The sequence below is a fragment of the Strigops habroptila genome, chromosome 1 (assembly GCF_004027225.2).
Source record: "Strigops habroptila isolate Jane chromosome 1, bStrHab1.2.pri, whole genome shotgun sequence".
NCBI classification, from domain to species: Eukaryota; Metazoa; Chordata; class Aves; order Psittaciformes; family Psittacidae; genus Strigops; species Strigops habroptila.
In genome coordinates this window covers 30,000,059-30,015,586 of record NC_044277.2, presented here as the reverse complement: position 1 = coordinate 30,015,586, position 15,528 = coordinate 30,000,059, and the positions used below count along the sequence as shown (strand labels likewise).

The 15,528-nt window shown below is 37.8% G+C and overlaps 1 protein-coding gene across 3 annotated transcripts in view; it reads left to right on the top strand.

Moving 5' to 3' along the window:
- PKIA (cAMP-dependent protein kinase inhibitor alpha) overlaps positions 1-13,402 on the top strand; it is a 43,488-nt gene extending 30,086 nt beyond the window's left edge. For 2 of the 3 annotated variants that reach the window (XM_030477573.1, XM_030477568.1), the window contains exons 2-3: positions 4,839-5,016; positions 10,981-13,402. In XM_030477573.1, coding sequence (XP_030333433.1) covers positions 4,866-5,016; positions 10,981-11,060 — 231 coding nt within the window. In that variant the 5' untranslated portion in view covers positions 4,839-4,865 and the 3' untranslated portion in view covers positions 11,061-13,402. Of the gene's footprint in view, positions 1-2,533; positions 2,657-4,838; positions 5,017-10,980 lie in introns of all 3 variants that reach the window. The other variant, XM_030477562.1, reaches the window with a different exon arrangement.
- Positions 13,403-15,528: the final 2,126 nt, after the last annotated feature.

The following is a 15,528-nucleotide window of genomic DNA, read 5'->3' as shown; positions in this document are numbered from 1 at the left end:
ACGCGTAAGGTGGGAATCCAGGAACAGGTTGCTGTGGAATCGAGCTATAACCTCACTGGAAAGAGCCCTGTCTCTAAGCTAAGGCTACACTTGGAACCCAAATTTATTTTAAAAGCATAATTACACACCTTCTCCAAAACAGACATGCTATTAAATGACAAGTTCTCTTTTTTTTTCCTTCCCTTATGAAAGCTGAATATAGGTAATTATATTTAAATAATGTGCTGATCGTGATACAACATTTAGCAGCCAAAGCCTAGGAGAGTTTTATTTGAAAAAAATCCCATATTCAATGCCACCATTAAGTATATATGGAGAAGAGGGGGAGTAGATGTTGAGGGGTAGTATCTCTTAGTCTTACACTGCAGGTTACCAAGAAAATGGCAGCTCTCCTGTGCTAGCCAGCAACATATGCCAAATCCCGGAGACAAGTTATGTCTCAAGGGCCCATTCTTATTCTGTCTTCCTTTTAAAAGAATAATAAATACCGATTAATGAAGGTACTTTAAAGGCGTTTGGGTTTCTTTTAAGTAGCTCGTCTCTTAAACAGGCTAAATTCAACAGCAGTTTACGGTACTCTTAGCCCATAAACTGTATAGGCACTTACTTTTAATTCATGCTGGTATGCCAACATAACTTCAGTACTCTCATTTCCAAACTCTCGAGAACAATGACACTGTAACACCTGGCTTCACTGAATGATTATGGAACACAGTCAAATTGGGTTTTCATTTGTGAAGTCATCACCAACTTTTTAGGGTTTTTTTAAGAGTTCTTTCAATAAAACCAAAGTACGTAGAAGGAGGAAAACAGCTGTAGAAATTGGACAGTTACCTTCAGAAACTTGGGGGATAAGATTTGTTACATATAGCATGGAAATGGGAAATTTAACACAGAAATTAGATTGTGGAGATCAAGAAGCATTCTGTGAACTTTGAGAAAGCACAAATACTGATTCTTTCTGTACATACTAAATTATATGGTTCTTGTCATCCCTCTTCTGCATTCTCTGGATATTAATTCTACTCCTTATAATGCTTACCTATAAAATCTATTCATTTGCATAGGATATAGAAGTAGGCCTTTTGCAGATGTAGCAGTATGCTATCCAGAATATTCATTAATAATTCAGAGATGTCTTGTTACACTGGCTAAAATCTAAGATAGCAACTATGCCTACCTACCTTACTCATCCTTCATAATTCTTTAAATGCTTTCACATAATTTTCAGCACAACTTTCTTTGGGAGAAAGGAGTTGGGAGAGGAAAGAGGTGGAAGTCTGATACCCCTACATTTCTAGAAGTTTTATGAAACTAAGAAGCTGAGGAAAGGAAAGATGCCATATGAAAATACCCAGGGCTGTATTGCAAACTCATTACCAGGCAAAGTTGACTCTATGTGGGGGAGGAAGACAAAGCACAGCTGGGAGAGACGTAAGATGGGATAGTATCTGATCAGTTACCAAGGAATCCAATCCTGCAACAGCAGGTTTCATTGGTCTTTATGCTCACAGAACTGCTTTCTTTAGTCTGCTGCTTCAGTTGGCACAAGCAGTGAGGTCTGCAGCTTTCTTGTTTCAGTTTGATACCATATAGCAGAGTACTGGTTTTGCAATTTAAAAAATAACTAAATAAAATAAATTGATTTAGTAAAACTAGAGGGACTGTGACCCCAATTCTTAACACAGGAATATCTGTTAATGGAATTAGTTAAGAAATTCAAATTATGTTTCACAGGATTATTTAGGGAATTCCATTCCTTCTACAGAGACTGAAGGGGGGAAAAAAAAAAAAAGAGTTTTTTGAGTGAATGGTAATTCTTTAATGACTGGTTCAGTGAATAAGTACCGACTGCTGGGCACTGAGCCATTCTTTGGAAGGGGAGCTCTTGGGTGATGTCAGTGGAGTTCCATATTTATGCAGTTATGTCTCAAGATAATGCCAATACAAAATAGAATGGTGTTTGATATTTAGGAGAAGATGCAGACAGGAAAACTTGGAAGTGTTAATAAATGTATGTTTGGTAACATTCTTTTTTGATCAGATTGTTGTTAGTAATGCCATATTTAGCCTATAGAAAATGAAGATTTAAAATAAAGTTCTCCACAAGCACATTTTCCTATGGCTTTACAGCTTGTTTCATAGCTAAAATTAAATAAGCTTGAGATTTCCCTGGTGTTTCTCCATGTGTTATGGAAGGTTTCAAAAACGATGTAATCTTACAGAGGGTATTCTGTGGAGTGCAGCCTGTATAGTCCAGGGAGTTGCTCACAGAGTACAACATTGCTTGCTTTGCCAGCCTCACAGCCTTATAGCTTGTCCTACCTCAGCCATAGTCTTCTCTGCTAATTCTGTTCCCGATGCACTAATGTGCAGCCTCCAAAGTAGGAAAAGAATATTCTTCTCTGGCATTTTTTTCTATGCTGTGATGGAACTAATGTCTTTACAGGTGTGATAGCTATGATGACTTTGGGCTGGTGCTGCACTAATGACAAAATCCAAGCCTATACATTGATTTATTTTTTTTTTTCAGGTTTTGCACTTCCTTTTCTACAGGCCAGTTGCGATAACAGGCATAAACAAATATAACTTATGGAAGTTTCACTAAGAATCTTTTATTTTCTGGTGTTGCTGGATGTTATTCTTCAGTGAACAGGTCAGATAAGTCTGAAAAACTTGTATTGTTTTCTTACCTTATCATGATTGTCCTTGCTCTTTCCCTTCACCTTTGCAAGCTATATGCTTCATTACTACATGGTTGGCATTGTGATGTCTGCACCTTGGGCAAAGAACAAATGGTAGGCTTCTCATTTCTCATTTGCTTCAATATTCTTGCAGAGTTTCAAGAAGAGGGCACTTCATGGGAAGAAATGTACATGCTGTCATGCTCATGAAAGCATTTGTTAATTGAGATGCACTATGCTATTTTATGTGTGTCAGGCAGGCTTTCAGTCAATGCTGATCTCTTTCCATGCCCTAGGTGTTTGTTGTTAGGTTTTGTGGGTTGTTTTTTGGAGTTTGTGTGAGGGGGGTTTTTTGATTGGTTTGTTTTTCACATTATTAAAACAATTTCCTGGTTCATAGTGGTTGTTCATAGGAGTAAAATTATCCTGTCAGCTATTCAGTATTTGGCATGGGACACTAAAGCTTGATAGGAATGAACTTTGTCTGTCAGTCTTGCAATGATACTTGGTATAGTTATATTTAGACTAAATAAAATATCGTGTAGAACCCTTTTCTTGGCTTCTCAGATACATCATTATGTGCATCCTCATACAGCCAATTGAAGCTGGGGAGGGGAGGACTAGAATGAAGATGAAGAATGGACAGGATTTGTGAAGTTATTTGAGAGGTACAGGTGGGGAAGAGTTGGCTGTTGTCTTTTTATGCATCTGTTTTTGAAAAGTGTTTATAAAGAAATTAGGTTTTGGGGTTTTTTTTTCTTAGAGAAAGCTGTGTCTTTTGCTGCTGTTAGTGTTTGTGATGACTTCAGGAGCTTATTCAGTGCCCAGCAACAGCAGTAGGAACTGATTAAAAATATTTGTACACTCTATGCAAATGTGAAATTTCAGTAATAACAGCTAAAGCCTCTCACTGTATGCAACTGTGTAATGCTCTCCTTACGGCCATGTCCTCTCTCTGCAGTATGCAAAACCACACAATTACTGCTTAGAAATGAAGGAAGCATGCAACTGTGGGGGTGCTGGTTTTGTTTTGTGGTTCCCTAGTGGTTCTTTTCTTTGGAGTACTGCTCTAGGAAAAGGTTTCCCTGATGCCTCTACTACATCCAAACACAAAACATGAAGGAAGCTACATTTGAAGCAGGGTAGTATAGTTTTTGCAGGAAACCTTAGATGAGTACAAATGCAACCAGAGTAAAAGCAGTGTGAACACCAAGAGAAAGTGGCTCCCCACCCCTTGGTCTCTGGTTACAATTCTATAAATTAAGAAAAAGAAGTCTGAACAGGTTATATCTATAGCAGATACACCAGCAGGAATGCAAATAGTTCTTTTGCTGAGGATGAAATGGGAATTTTCTTGTATCTTTGGCAAATCTTACATTAATGCACATCATCATGTTATTCCATTAAAAACATGAGAAATATTTATTTTATAGTGAAAATAAGTTCTGAGTTTATATGTAGCTTACAGAGTACTGCTTTGTAACCTCTGCATTACAGTTTAGCTATTCTGCTTGCTTTGTTAGCATGTCTCCATTCATTTCAATGATGTTACGGGAATGCATTCATTCGCTTTGGTGCAACTACCACACCACAATAATGTAGTTAAGTCTGAAAAGGTCTATATACAATGCCAAAACTAATCATACTAACAGAAAGGAAAATACACAAAACATAGCTGTGCCTGTGTATGAGCACAGTGTTCTGTGTGCAGAAACATTATCAATTTGTACTTTCTTACTCCTTACGCTCTGCTTTTTGTGCAGAAAAGAACTTTGTTCCACCCCCTACCTACCTCCTACTTCTCAGCTAATATTAAAAGTAGAGACAGCTCTATAAAGAAATTATGTTGCTGAGGTCATTGCTTTTATAAAGTACTCACTAGCACATTATGAAGTATGAAAAATAAAGTTGTTTAAAATACTGATGAATACAGGTTGCATAAAAATCCACACACCTTTTTTTGCTTTCTACTGTTTCTTCTCTAATTTCTCCAAATTTTGAGGCTGAGGCATCTTCTTTTGCTGCTTACTGTTTAGCCAATCTACTCCATAATTAGAACCCTTTAGTTTTCTATTCCTATTCCATAATGTCATCTGTTTTTCTGGTGGTGGAAGTTCTGTCTTTTTTTTTTTTTTTTTTTCCCCTTTGATCCAGGTACTGCTATGTGGATATTTGTTAGCAATGACTGATGTGGAATCTACATATGCAGACTTTATTGCTTCAGGAAGAACAGGTAGAAGAAATGCATTACATGACATACTTGTGTCCTCTCCGGGTGGGAACTCTAGTGAACTAGCCTTAAAGTTATCAGAGCTTGATATAAACAAAACAGGTGAGTACATCCTAGTCTTTTATTATATTTATTTAAAAGTAAAATTACAGGCGTAGTACACAAAATGTGGTTTATGTGCACGCGTTATTCCGTAATGTCTCAGCAACAAAAATAATTTTTTCTGATCAGCAGGGTTGCCTGCAATAAGAAGCTCAGATTTCATAAATGAGAAGGGAGGCTATTTGCAAGTACAACATATGACTGAAAAAAAAGTCATTCTGCAGTGAGTGCCTAGTAGCAGGGTCCATATGAGGATAAATTTTATGGAAAGTTGAGTATAAGGAAGAAAATAAGGAGGTTTTTATTAAGACTCAACTCTTCATAATATCCTTCAATGGAAGCTGTCTGGTTTGAATCCTTTAGGAGAAGCCATGTATCTGCTTGAAAGGTTATTGTGTAAACTGATTTTGTTTTCAGCTGCCAGAGGACAGAGCAATAGCACTGCATCGTTGCTTGTTTTACTTGGATATTTGTTCCTGGGTAAATTGGCTCTTTCCCCTTTCTGCTGATCCTTTGTCCTTCTTTTGAGGTGATTAGTACTAATGCAACCCTAAACCTTATTTCACCTCTGATATTACCAAAATTTTTAGCTGGTTGTGCACCCTCAGCTGACAGGAAGGAGGAACAGTGTATGCTGAAGGTCCTTAAAGGAAAATAATATAAAAATAGTAATATGGCTGTGTAATTATTTTAATGTTATGGGGGTGGGGGTTAATGAATGCATCTTACCTATATTTGAAAGCTCTTTTCAGATCTTAGGAAAGAGGTCTTACACTTACTTTAATAATAGCAGAAGAAAAACTGATGTGGCTGTGGTGGGTTGACCCTGGCTGGATGCCTTGTGCCCAGTAAAGCCACTCTATCAGTCCCCTCAGCTGGACAGGCGAGAGAAAATATAACTAAAATCTCATGGGTTGAGATAAGGACAAGAAGAGATCACTCGCCAAAAACCACCACAGGCAAAACATTCAACTTGGGGAAAACGATTTAATTTACTGCCAAATCAAATCAGAATAGGGTCATAAGAAATAAAACTAAATCTTAAAACACTTTCCCCTCACCCCTCCCTTCTTCCTGGGCTCAGCTTCGCTCCCAATTTTCTCTACCTCTTTCCCCCCAGTGGTGCAGGGTGATGGGGAATAGGGACTGTGGTCGGTTCAGCATACTTTGTCTCTGTTGCTCCTTCTTCCTCAAGAGGAAGGCTCCTCACACTTTTCCCCTGCTCCAGCATAGAGTCCTCCCACAGGAGACAGTCCTTCACGAACTTCTCCAAAATGAATCCTTCCCACAGGCTGCAGTTCTTCATGAACTGCTCCAGGGTGGGTCCCCCGTGTGGTCGCAGCTCCTGCCAGCAAACTTGCTCCATGGGCTGCAGGGGCACAGCTGCCTCACCACGGATTGCACCACGGGCTGCAGGGGAATCTCTGCTCTGCTGCCGGGAGCACCTCCTGCCCTCCTCCGTCACTGACCGTAGTGTCTGCAGAGCTGTTTCTCTCATGTGTTCTCACTCGTCTCTCCAGCTGCAACTGCTCTTGCACAGTAACTTTTCCCCCCCTTCTTAAATTAGTTATCCCACCATCACTGATGGGCTCAGCCTTGGCCAGTGGCAGTTCCATCTTGGAGTTGCTGGCATTGGTCCTGTGTGATGCAGGGGGAGCCTCTGGCAGCTTCTCACAGAAGCCACCCCTGCAGCCCCACTGCAACCAAAACCTTGCCATGCAAACCAATATAATGGCAAAGAACAAACTGTTGATAAGCAGCTGACAGGTTTGTGCACATATTCTTAGAGACAACAGCAGAAGTTCTGAGGGGCATTCTCATTGCTGGACAATCAGATGGGTGGCTATAGTGCTGTTTGGAGGGTTTGGTTTTTTTTTGACTTTAAGATTAATGTACATATTAAGTTATTCCTTCTGCAGTTACCAGTTTGGGGCCTATAACTTCTAGATGCATGCAATTCTAGCTGGGACAGGCCTTTAATTATTTTTTTTTTTTCCCTATTTAAAAAGAAAAGCTTTATTAGTATGTGTGTAGGTGTGTCTATTTATTTTAATGTGGGGATAAGTGTAAAATGTTGGAAAAATAGAAAGTAGGTGGCATTTGAAATGCATAATGCCAGCCTTCCTTCTTGCTTCAATTTTCTTCAGTCTCAGATGTACATTTATCAAAATTGTCTTTGATCTTGTCCATTTAAAAGACAGAAACAATCCCTATTTTTATGTTAAGCTGTTGGAGTGATTGTAAGCCAGAACCGTGTACTTTTGTGAGATATAAAAAGAATGTGACTTTGTGCCTGTAATATGTTGGTATGCATTTTGTGCATGCCGTTAGCTCTGTAGTGATGAGAATGGTTTAAATAACTGTTAGCCTCATTTTTAATACATAAGTCAGGAGCTTATTTAGGTTTTCTTGGAGACCTCTTTTGCAGCTTGGGTAATTATTGCAGAAAAGTGTACAGAGTCACTCATAAAATTACCTTAGGTAGTAGATGCACAAAAATGCCTGCATGCTTCTTCAGGAGGTTATGCAGTTTGAATTGGATACAATGAAAATATAGTTAAATTTTGTATTATTAGTACATCTAGGTGCTGGATAAAAGCCTCTGAACCACAAATATTGGAAAACATGTTGTATTATCATTTGTAGTAGTGCATTATCCCATCATGTTTCTCCAAACCAAAGAAAGGCTAAAAAATATTTTGCATCCCAGATTCCAGTTCAGAATATACAAGTGCTTGCGGGATGTATATATGCATCACACCTGACAGGATTAAGAGGAAAACATGTCTGGGGCTTGTGTCTTACTTCTTTCAAGGTGTATGTCAAACAGTTTATGCTAAGTGCTACCTAATGATACAAATATAGACATCAAGTTTCGATTCTTTTGTCTCTTATTCTTATTACAGCTCTCTCTATACCTTCTCTTGTAAAAGTGCGAGTACATTTGCTTTCAACTGCATGGAGTAATGGCAGAGTAGGATAATGCAGATTAAAAAAAAAAGGTTATTATGAAACGTATGTAAATTAACTACCCAAGCATATTTTGTACATTCACTTTGAAAAGCCTGCAGATACATATCCTGTAAAGAATAGGAGCAGCTTTGAACAGCACTAGGCAGTGAGGCCTTGTTTAAAGACCACATATTTTCTGTCATGCACTATTTGATACCTGAAGTGAGTACTGGTTAATCCCCTCATTGATAAACTGATGACAACCAAGAGTTTACTACATAATTATGTGTAATACCTGTAATTATTGTATTATACTCTCCCTTCAAAACAACTGTTCCAGTGTTCTTTGTCCATAATAAGCAAAAAACCTGCTAATATGTATAGAATGGACATATTTACTAAACTTCAAAGCACAGGTGCCAGGTAGTCTGTGGCAAGGCATTTTCTCTAAATTCAGTAAAAGCAACACTGTGTACATCTGGTAAGTAGAAAACTGCAACAGAAATCATAAGGCAGAAGGCAAAAGAAAGATCTTAGTAGGGAAATCAGCAGGTAGCTCTCCTGCTCAAAGCTCTTTCAAGGTAAACAATGCAATTCCAAGAAACTTCACATTCAGATTATTGTGAAGTAATGAAAGTAGTAAGGGGAAGGTACAACGAAGAAAGAGGACCAGTCTCCTCTGTTTTAGACAGTCTCTAAAACAAATTGCTGGTTTTCTGGCTGTCTGCAGATATGCCACAGAACACAAGATTCAGTGCAGAAGCGGAAACTTCCTTGTAAAAGTTGTAATGGTCAAATCACCTGCAAAATTCTGAAGATAGTGGAAGTGTTGAAGTCATACAGAACTGGAATGAAGGACTGATCATAGAAATTTATGATTAAAAGTAATTTTAGTTTGTGGTAGAAATGTTTTAAGTGTAAGCATTGGGAACACTGATAGACACTGAAGAGCCAGCAATGTTACACGCAGAAGAATGAGTTAAAAGCTGCACATTAGCAGAACTAGTAACTGTTATTAGCTTACCAACTCACACAACTGTGTTACAGCTTACAGTGTATTATTTGGTTTAGGGTTCTATAATACTACCTGTTGGTTTCAAAATGCTGCGTAAGAATTGCAGCTCTTAACTCTTAAGAGCTTATAGCCATCATGCTTTGAAGGAAGAATAGTTCAAGAGTCTGCTTAGGCAACTTAGGGATTCTTGTAACTTGGAAGCGAAATTATTTCTGCAAATGTATTTTAAGGCCTTTGATAGGAGAGCTCTGCCAGCAGAAAGGCAAAGTCTGTAGTACCAAGACAGTGTATTATAGATTAAATGGATTTAGACTAGTGAGTTTTTTCAGTGAGTTGAGAAAATCTTTTAAGAAGTAGTATATTAGAACCTTAGTGCTCCTTCTCTGAATCGTTGTGCATTATGTTTAACATTTAGGTAGTGAGATGCTTTGTGTCCAAGATGATTTTTCTTTTAAACACAAATAGCTTGCAGGAAAGCCTGACTCACCCAGAGAGTATGAGGGATATTAAAGACTTCCTAGGAGTGAGAATAAATGGAGTACAGAGCAGGTAAAAAAGGAAAAAAAAAAAAAAAAAAAAAAAATCGGGTTCCACCCATCTGGACGTTTGCAGTATCAGAAAAAATGTAGGAGGCTTTGTAGAAAGTGCTTGGACAACCTGGGCAAAAGGGATTTCCATCCAATAGGAAATAATTGTATATAGATCCATTCCTGATGGAATCCCTTGTCAGAGGTAAAACTGAGAAATAGTTTGCTGAGAAAGTGCCTTGCAAAGCAGATTTTTATTTATTACTCAATCTGTAATGAGCAGAACAAACATCACTGTTTAACAGGTTAATCAACTTACCATACAACTTTTTATCAGGTTGAATTTGATAATTGCCAATGCTTTTTGAGGCATTTTGCCAACTCAATGCTCAGTGCATGCAGAAAACACAGCTGTAACATCTGAGCTCTTTGCAATGTTCTTTGAAATGCAAAGAACTTCCCCCCCCCCATTAGCAATGTGCCATTTCTTCTATATAGAAAAGAGAAGGTCTTTGTGGTGCAGAGGTACAATGTGATCTAAAATAGGGAAACAATAAACATTTGTATTGAGAAGTCTGATTATATTCTAAAGATCTATAGATTAAACTTCAGAGGCACTACTACCTCTGGTTAAATCCCTTTATAACTTAGTCTATGGAATCTTATTCTGTTAACTACTATATCAAGCCAGTTCAAGACATTACTCTGAATCCTTGCAAGATACAAGAGACAACTTAAAACTTGACATTTTTCCTTACCTAACTTTATTCCTTATTGTGTACCTATAGCTAATAGCTCCAGTGTCTAGGGACTTCTGTCTCACTTGCACTTAGCTTCCACCTGCCTGAACCTGCTAGGTCTTTAACCATTAAGTGAAATACAGTGCTTTGCATATAGGTACTAATAGACCATTTTCAGTGCACTACTTAGCCTTCTTTAGACAGGCTTTATGAGTTGTCTGCTCATGTGCCACTGTAGGATGTTTTCTATTCCTCAGATGGTTCTGTGGTTTGCAGAGAGACAGCTGGACTGAGTGCCATGGGGCATGGTACTGAAAATGGATGCACAGAACAAACACAGCTCTAACAAACTACTGCTTTTGCTAAAGCTGTGTCTCTATAGTAAACTCTGTTCAGACTTAGTGTAATGAAACTTTTTTCTCTTGTATTGTCATAATATCATTATGAATAAATTGTCAAAAATACCCTACTATTTTTGTTAAATGCTTTTAGCTACTTTAGGTCTGTACTTGATAGTGGTGATTGCAGCTAGGAATTTGTTTTTGAAGGTCTCTCTTGAGATGCAAAGTATGGCTATTTTAGTAGTAAAAGGTTTCATAATTAATGCAATATTTCAGTTTCAGTTTTTCTTTACTTTGCTTTTGAGACTGGTGGCTGAACAGTCGGGGTTCTGGGAGGACTACCTCTTTGGTTTAGGGTGGATCATTCGTCCTTTTCTTGTCTGTTACAGAAGGAGAAGGAGATGCACAACGAAATCCAAGTGAGCAAACTGGGGAGGCCCAAGGGGAGGCAGCAAAGCAAGAAAGCTGACATCCGACTTTGACTGACTGAAGCAGCTGCTGGATGTTTTCAGACTACAAGAGCATGCTGGAACAAATTTGTTTCCATGAGCAAGCTGGTGGAAAAGAAAGTGCATGTGTCTTCACTGCTGGAACCCGCTCAACACAATGCTAAAAATGGGGGTGCAAGCTGTGGCAGAAGACAGAATTTTCTCTACCTCTGTCATTAGCAATGGTTGAACATGTGTTGATTTTTTTGGGATAGTGTCATAAGATGGATCCCTTCATAATGACTACTTGATGGGAACACTTTTAGAGAGTAGAACAGGTAAATCTTGTAGCAAATGGCCTTTGAAACATCAGAGGATCTAATTGTGCATCTTAAGCAAAGGCTTGTGTGATCCTCAGAGTTTAAAATTCTTTGGCCAAAGTGTTCACCCATTAAAAGAACTGTAAAGAAAGCACTGTTTTTAGAACTTTGCGTCTGTTTTACAGCTCTGTTATTTACAATGGTTTTTGTATTGTATGACTTAGATGCTCCACACTGCCCCTTCTCAACTGCTTATGAAGGATATTTCTGTTACTGTGAATTTTTCTACCACGCGTTTTGAAAGGGCTGGGTTTTTGCATAATGTGGTGATGTGCACATGATAGATTTAAAACGTCAACTGCTAAATTGATTATGCCTAAACCGAAATGACTCAGCATCCCTCTAATCTGTTACTAGATGAGCCTTCAAAATGATTTGTTAATGTGAATACTTCAGCGTGTTTTGTGTCCTTGGTACAGTTTTGCCACTTGCCTGTAGCTAGTTGCATATCAGAGACTCAAATTTGAATATTTTATGTTTTCTTCCCCATTTTTCTAATTTTATTCCCAATTTCTTAATCTTTCTCCGAGGTATTTTTTAAAATGTTAGTCCAAGTATTTTATTGTTAAGATAGTTTTAAGAATACATTTATAACCTTATATAGGTTAAAATTCAAACAAATTCCGTGGTGCTAGAGATTTTCCTGGTTCACATGTTAAGGATGGGCCTTGTTTACACGCAGGAAAATAACTGGCATAGGTTATTGCCAATTACGTATTCTGGAATAAGTTTTAGATTGCAGGATAGTCCAGCTAGTGGATCGTGGGCTGGATCCACCTAGGGAGAGTATTTTTTCTATTCCTTGTCTTTGCCTCAGTTTATCAGGCTGTTGAGTTTGCAGAGCCAGCAGCCTGTTACTGAGGCACCAGGTTACAGCCAAGCACTAGAAGCTGCCTCAGCAGCCTTTTGGCTAGGAGGAAAAGGAAGTGAGAGACTTGGCATCTAGCACTCTAAAGACTGGATTTTTCCCATTTCATTTATTCCAAAATGACAGTCCTGGACCTTGTTTGAAATACCAGGATAGCTTGTCCATCCAGGAGATTACCTAAAACATCTACAAATTAATAACCTATTTTGTAGTAGCTATGCTGATTGCTGTCCTCCCCCCATCCTGCCCCAATAGACAAGACCATATATGAGGCAAAATGGGCAGCCGCACCTCTGTGTGACTAAAGTGAGTAAAGAGAGTGACTGACTAGTAAACCATGGCAATCACATAAGCACCAATCACAAAGTCAGAAGATTAGTTTTCTTTTATTAACAGGAGGTGATGTCACTTTCTTTATATATAGTATATATATAATATATATTTTTGTGTTGTTGTTGGTTTCGAATGTTATGCACTTTTTAATGTTTGTAAACTTTTACTAATGAATAGTGTAATTGCTTCCTGAATATATTAATCATCAGTTAAAACATCTTTGTGGCCACAGCTGTTTGTTTCTACCATATGTATCATAGTACTTGTCACCTGAAATTCTTTCGTGAGATGTGTGGAGAAAAAACAAACACTTCTGATCAGTATTATGAGCTCATTTATTAGTGTTAATAAAAAACAAGCCAGCAGTATGCTTGTGGCTCATTAGTGTAATATTAACTCTCACCTTTTATTGTTTGGAAGCTGAATGCCTCGCTGTCTTACTAGCTGTCAAATGCCCTATCTTCTTGGTAACAGAAGTAGTCCATTTGCTTTGAAAATACTGTTAGCCTTAAACTAATTATTTATTTGTTTCACTTGATGTTCCTTTCAAATTTAACACAGTATTATTAATCTTTTTCTTTTTTAATTATTTTTCCCTCCCCTTGCTCTTGCATTAAGTCTTCAAGCTGAACTAGTTGCCCCTTTGTCATGGACTAGTTACTGTCAATCTAGCACAAACACCAGAAGGAAATAAGATTCTAGGGCTTTTTACAGTGTTACTTTATTGATGATCCATCAAACATCATCAATAAAATGTTGTGGGAAAAGGCAATAATGGAATAAATAATTACAGTACATTAAATTGTTGGTTTTCCTTATTTTCCTTCAGTACTTTTTATTTCAGTACAACTTTTTCCTTCTTAATTCTTCTGTGTTGTGAAATAAAATTCATTTCAGCCTTTCCTCTCTATTTTGTACTGGTTTCTTCCATTTCTCCTCTTGTTTTCTTTTGTTTTTAAAACAATTATGGAGACCTTTGGTGGTGTCTAAAAACACATTTCTCAATGATGGAAAATAGCGCTGTTAATTTTAGTGGAGTAAAAGGCTGTTTATGTTCCTCATCCCCCAAGGGATAAGCAAGCACTCATACACTTTTGGACTCTCCTTGCTCTCTTTATTTGGGGTATTTCTATAAGCAGGCCACACTTCATGTAAACATGGGGTTAGTCTGTTCCAAATGACAGCACTGCACCTTAAGCACTCTTACCCAAGCAATTACAAAAAAGCTAGTTCAAGTACAGTCACTCCTTTACTTCTGAGTAAGTGCATCATATAATAGGGACACTGATGGCAGAATCAGACTTTGAATGGGTTGTTTTTCCCTTTGCTAGTTATCTTTTTCAGTAAGCCTGCCACTCTGGTTCCTGTTCCAAAATCTTTACATTTTATTGTTTTCATGATAGGTAAAATATTTAAATATTTGTTTAATCCAGGATTATTTTAGAAAGAGCTCTCCAAAAGCTATAAAAACTCAACAGTTAGATCTGGGCTATCCGTTTAATAGTCCTTAAAGGTCTCACTCTGGTGGGGTTTGTGTTGCTGTTTTGTTTGCTTTGCTGTCTCTTTAGTATGTTTTCAGTGCTTCCTTCACCCTGCCAAGCCTGCCACTTCAGAAAAATAGTCTCTGGACTTACGTGTTTGTTCCAGTAATAAAATGTATGACTGTGTTGACAAGCACTGCACTTGCAGGGTTTAGATTATCCATCCACTTGAAACACAAAGAGTATAGAATTGGATAGAGATACTGGCTTTTTTTTTTTTTCCTGCTTATTGGTGTTGTCCATGTGCTTCAAAAAGCTTCTATTAAATGACAGCAGCAAGTACACACATACCATTATTTCATCAACTATCATTTTAAGTCGGAAGTTCACCATGACCTTCCATACAACAATTATTTAATAAATACAAATAAAAGTCAGTATACTTGCTACTCACCCGTGTTGTTTCTCTTGCCACGTTTTTTCCACAATTTAATGTAGGAAAAAATGTATCCTGCTATGAGTGGCAGGTCCTGAGCAGTTAGATTTCATGCAAATGGATAATTAAATGATCTCATGCCCAGAAGGAGGGGAGCAACTACCAAAGTGGTTAAGCTGGAACTTCTGTGGTATGAATTCCTTCCTCAGCTGAGCAGTGAAGAATTCCAGGTGTGCCTAATATTTATAGTTTATGTTTCAGAAACATCAATGAATTTTGTACAAAGGAAAGCCTGAGAGCTGCTGTTGAGACTGAGCACAATAATTACCTCAGTAGTATTTCTATGTTAGAACACTGTATTTTTGCCCTGATTTGTTTTCTTGTGTTTCTCTGCCTCTCTTCCTGGTTGGCTGGGGTTTTTTTATTTTTTGTGTCTTGTGCTTCCCTTGTAAAATAATACCTAGAAACATACAGATATGGAGTGCTGTATTGGATTTTCCATGCATTTAGCTGATTGAAGTCTTTGGAGTGGAAGCGTTGTTTCTTTTCATCTTTTTATTCAGTACACAAAGGAGGATCTGCTTCAAAGTTTTCAGCATTAGAGAAGCAATAAAGCCAGGAAGAAAGTGTGGATTGAAGAAGATAGGCCAGCAATATAAGGAGAGTATCTTTTCTTAATAGTAAGGCATGTGGAGCCCAATGCAGAAAATAGCTTCCTCCATCATGTGATGGATAGATTTGTTGATCTTAGCTAAAAAGAAGATTTTTTTTTTACCTTGGGTGGTATTTTGACTTCAGAACCAACTTCAGGTTTTCAACAGAGCTCTAAAACAGAAGCACGCATAAATCTATGCCCCTTATCCTTGAGACGAATGAGAATCACCAGGTTCTAATGAAAAAGAATGAGATTTCTTAGATAATTTATAACACAGGATACTCTTTGAAAAGCAGAAACTTTTAATGGGGAAATTATAGACATCGAGGTAGTAGCAAGAAAATTCTCACTGTTTT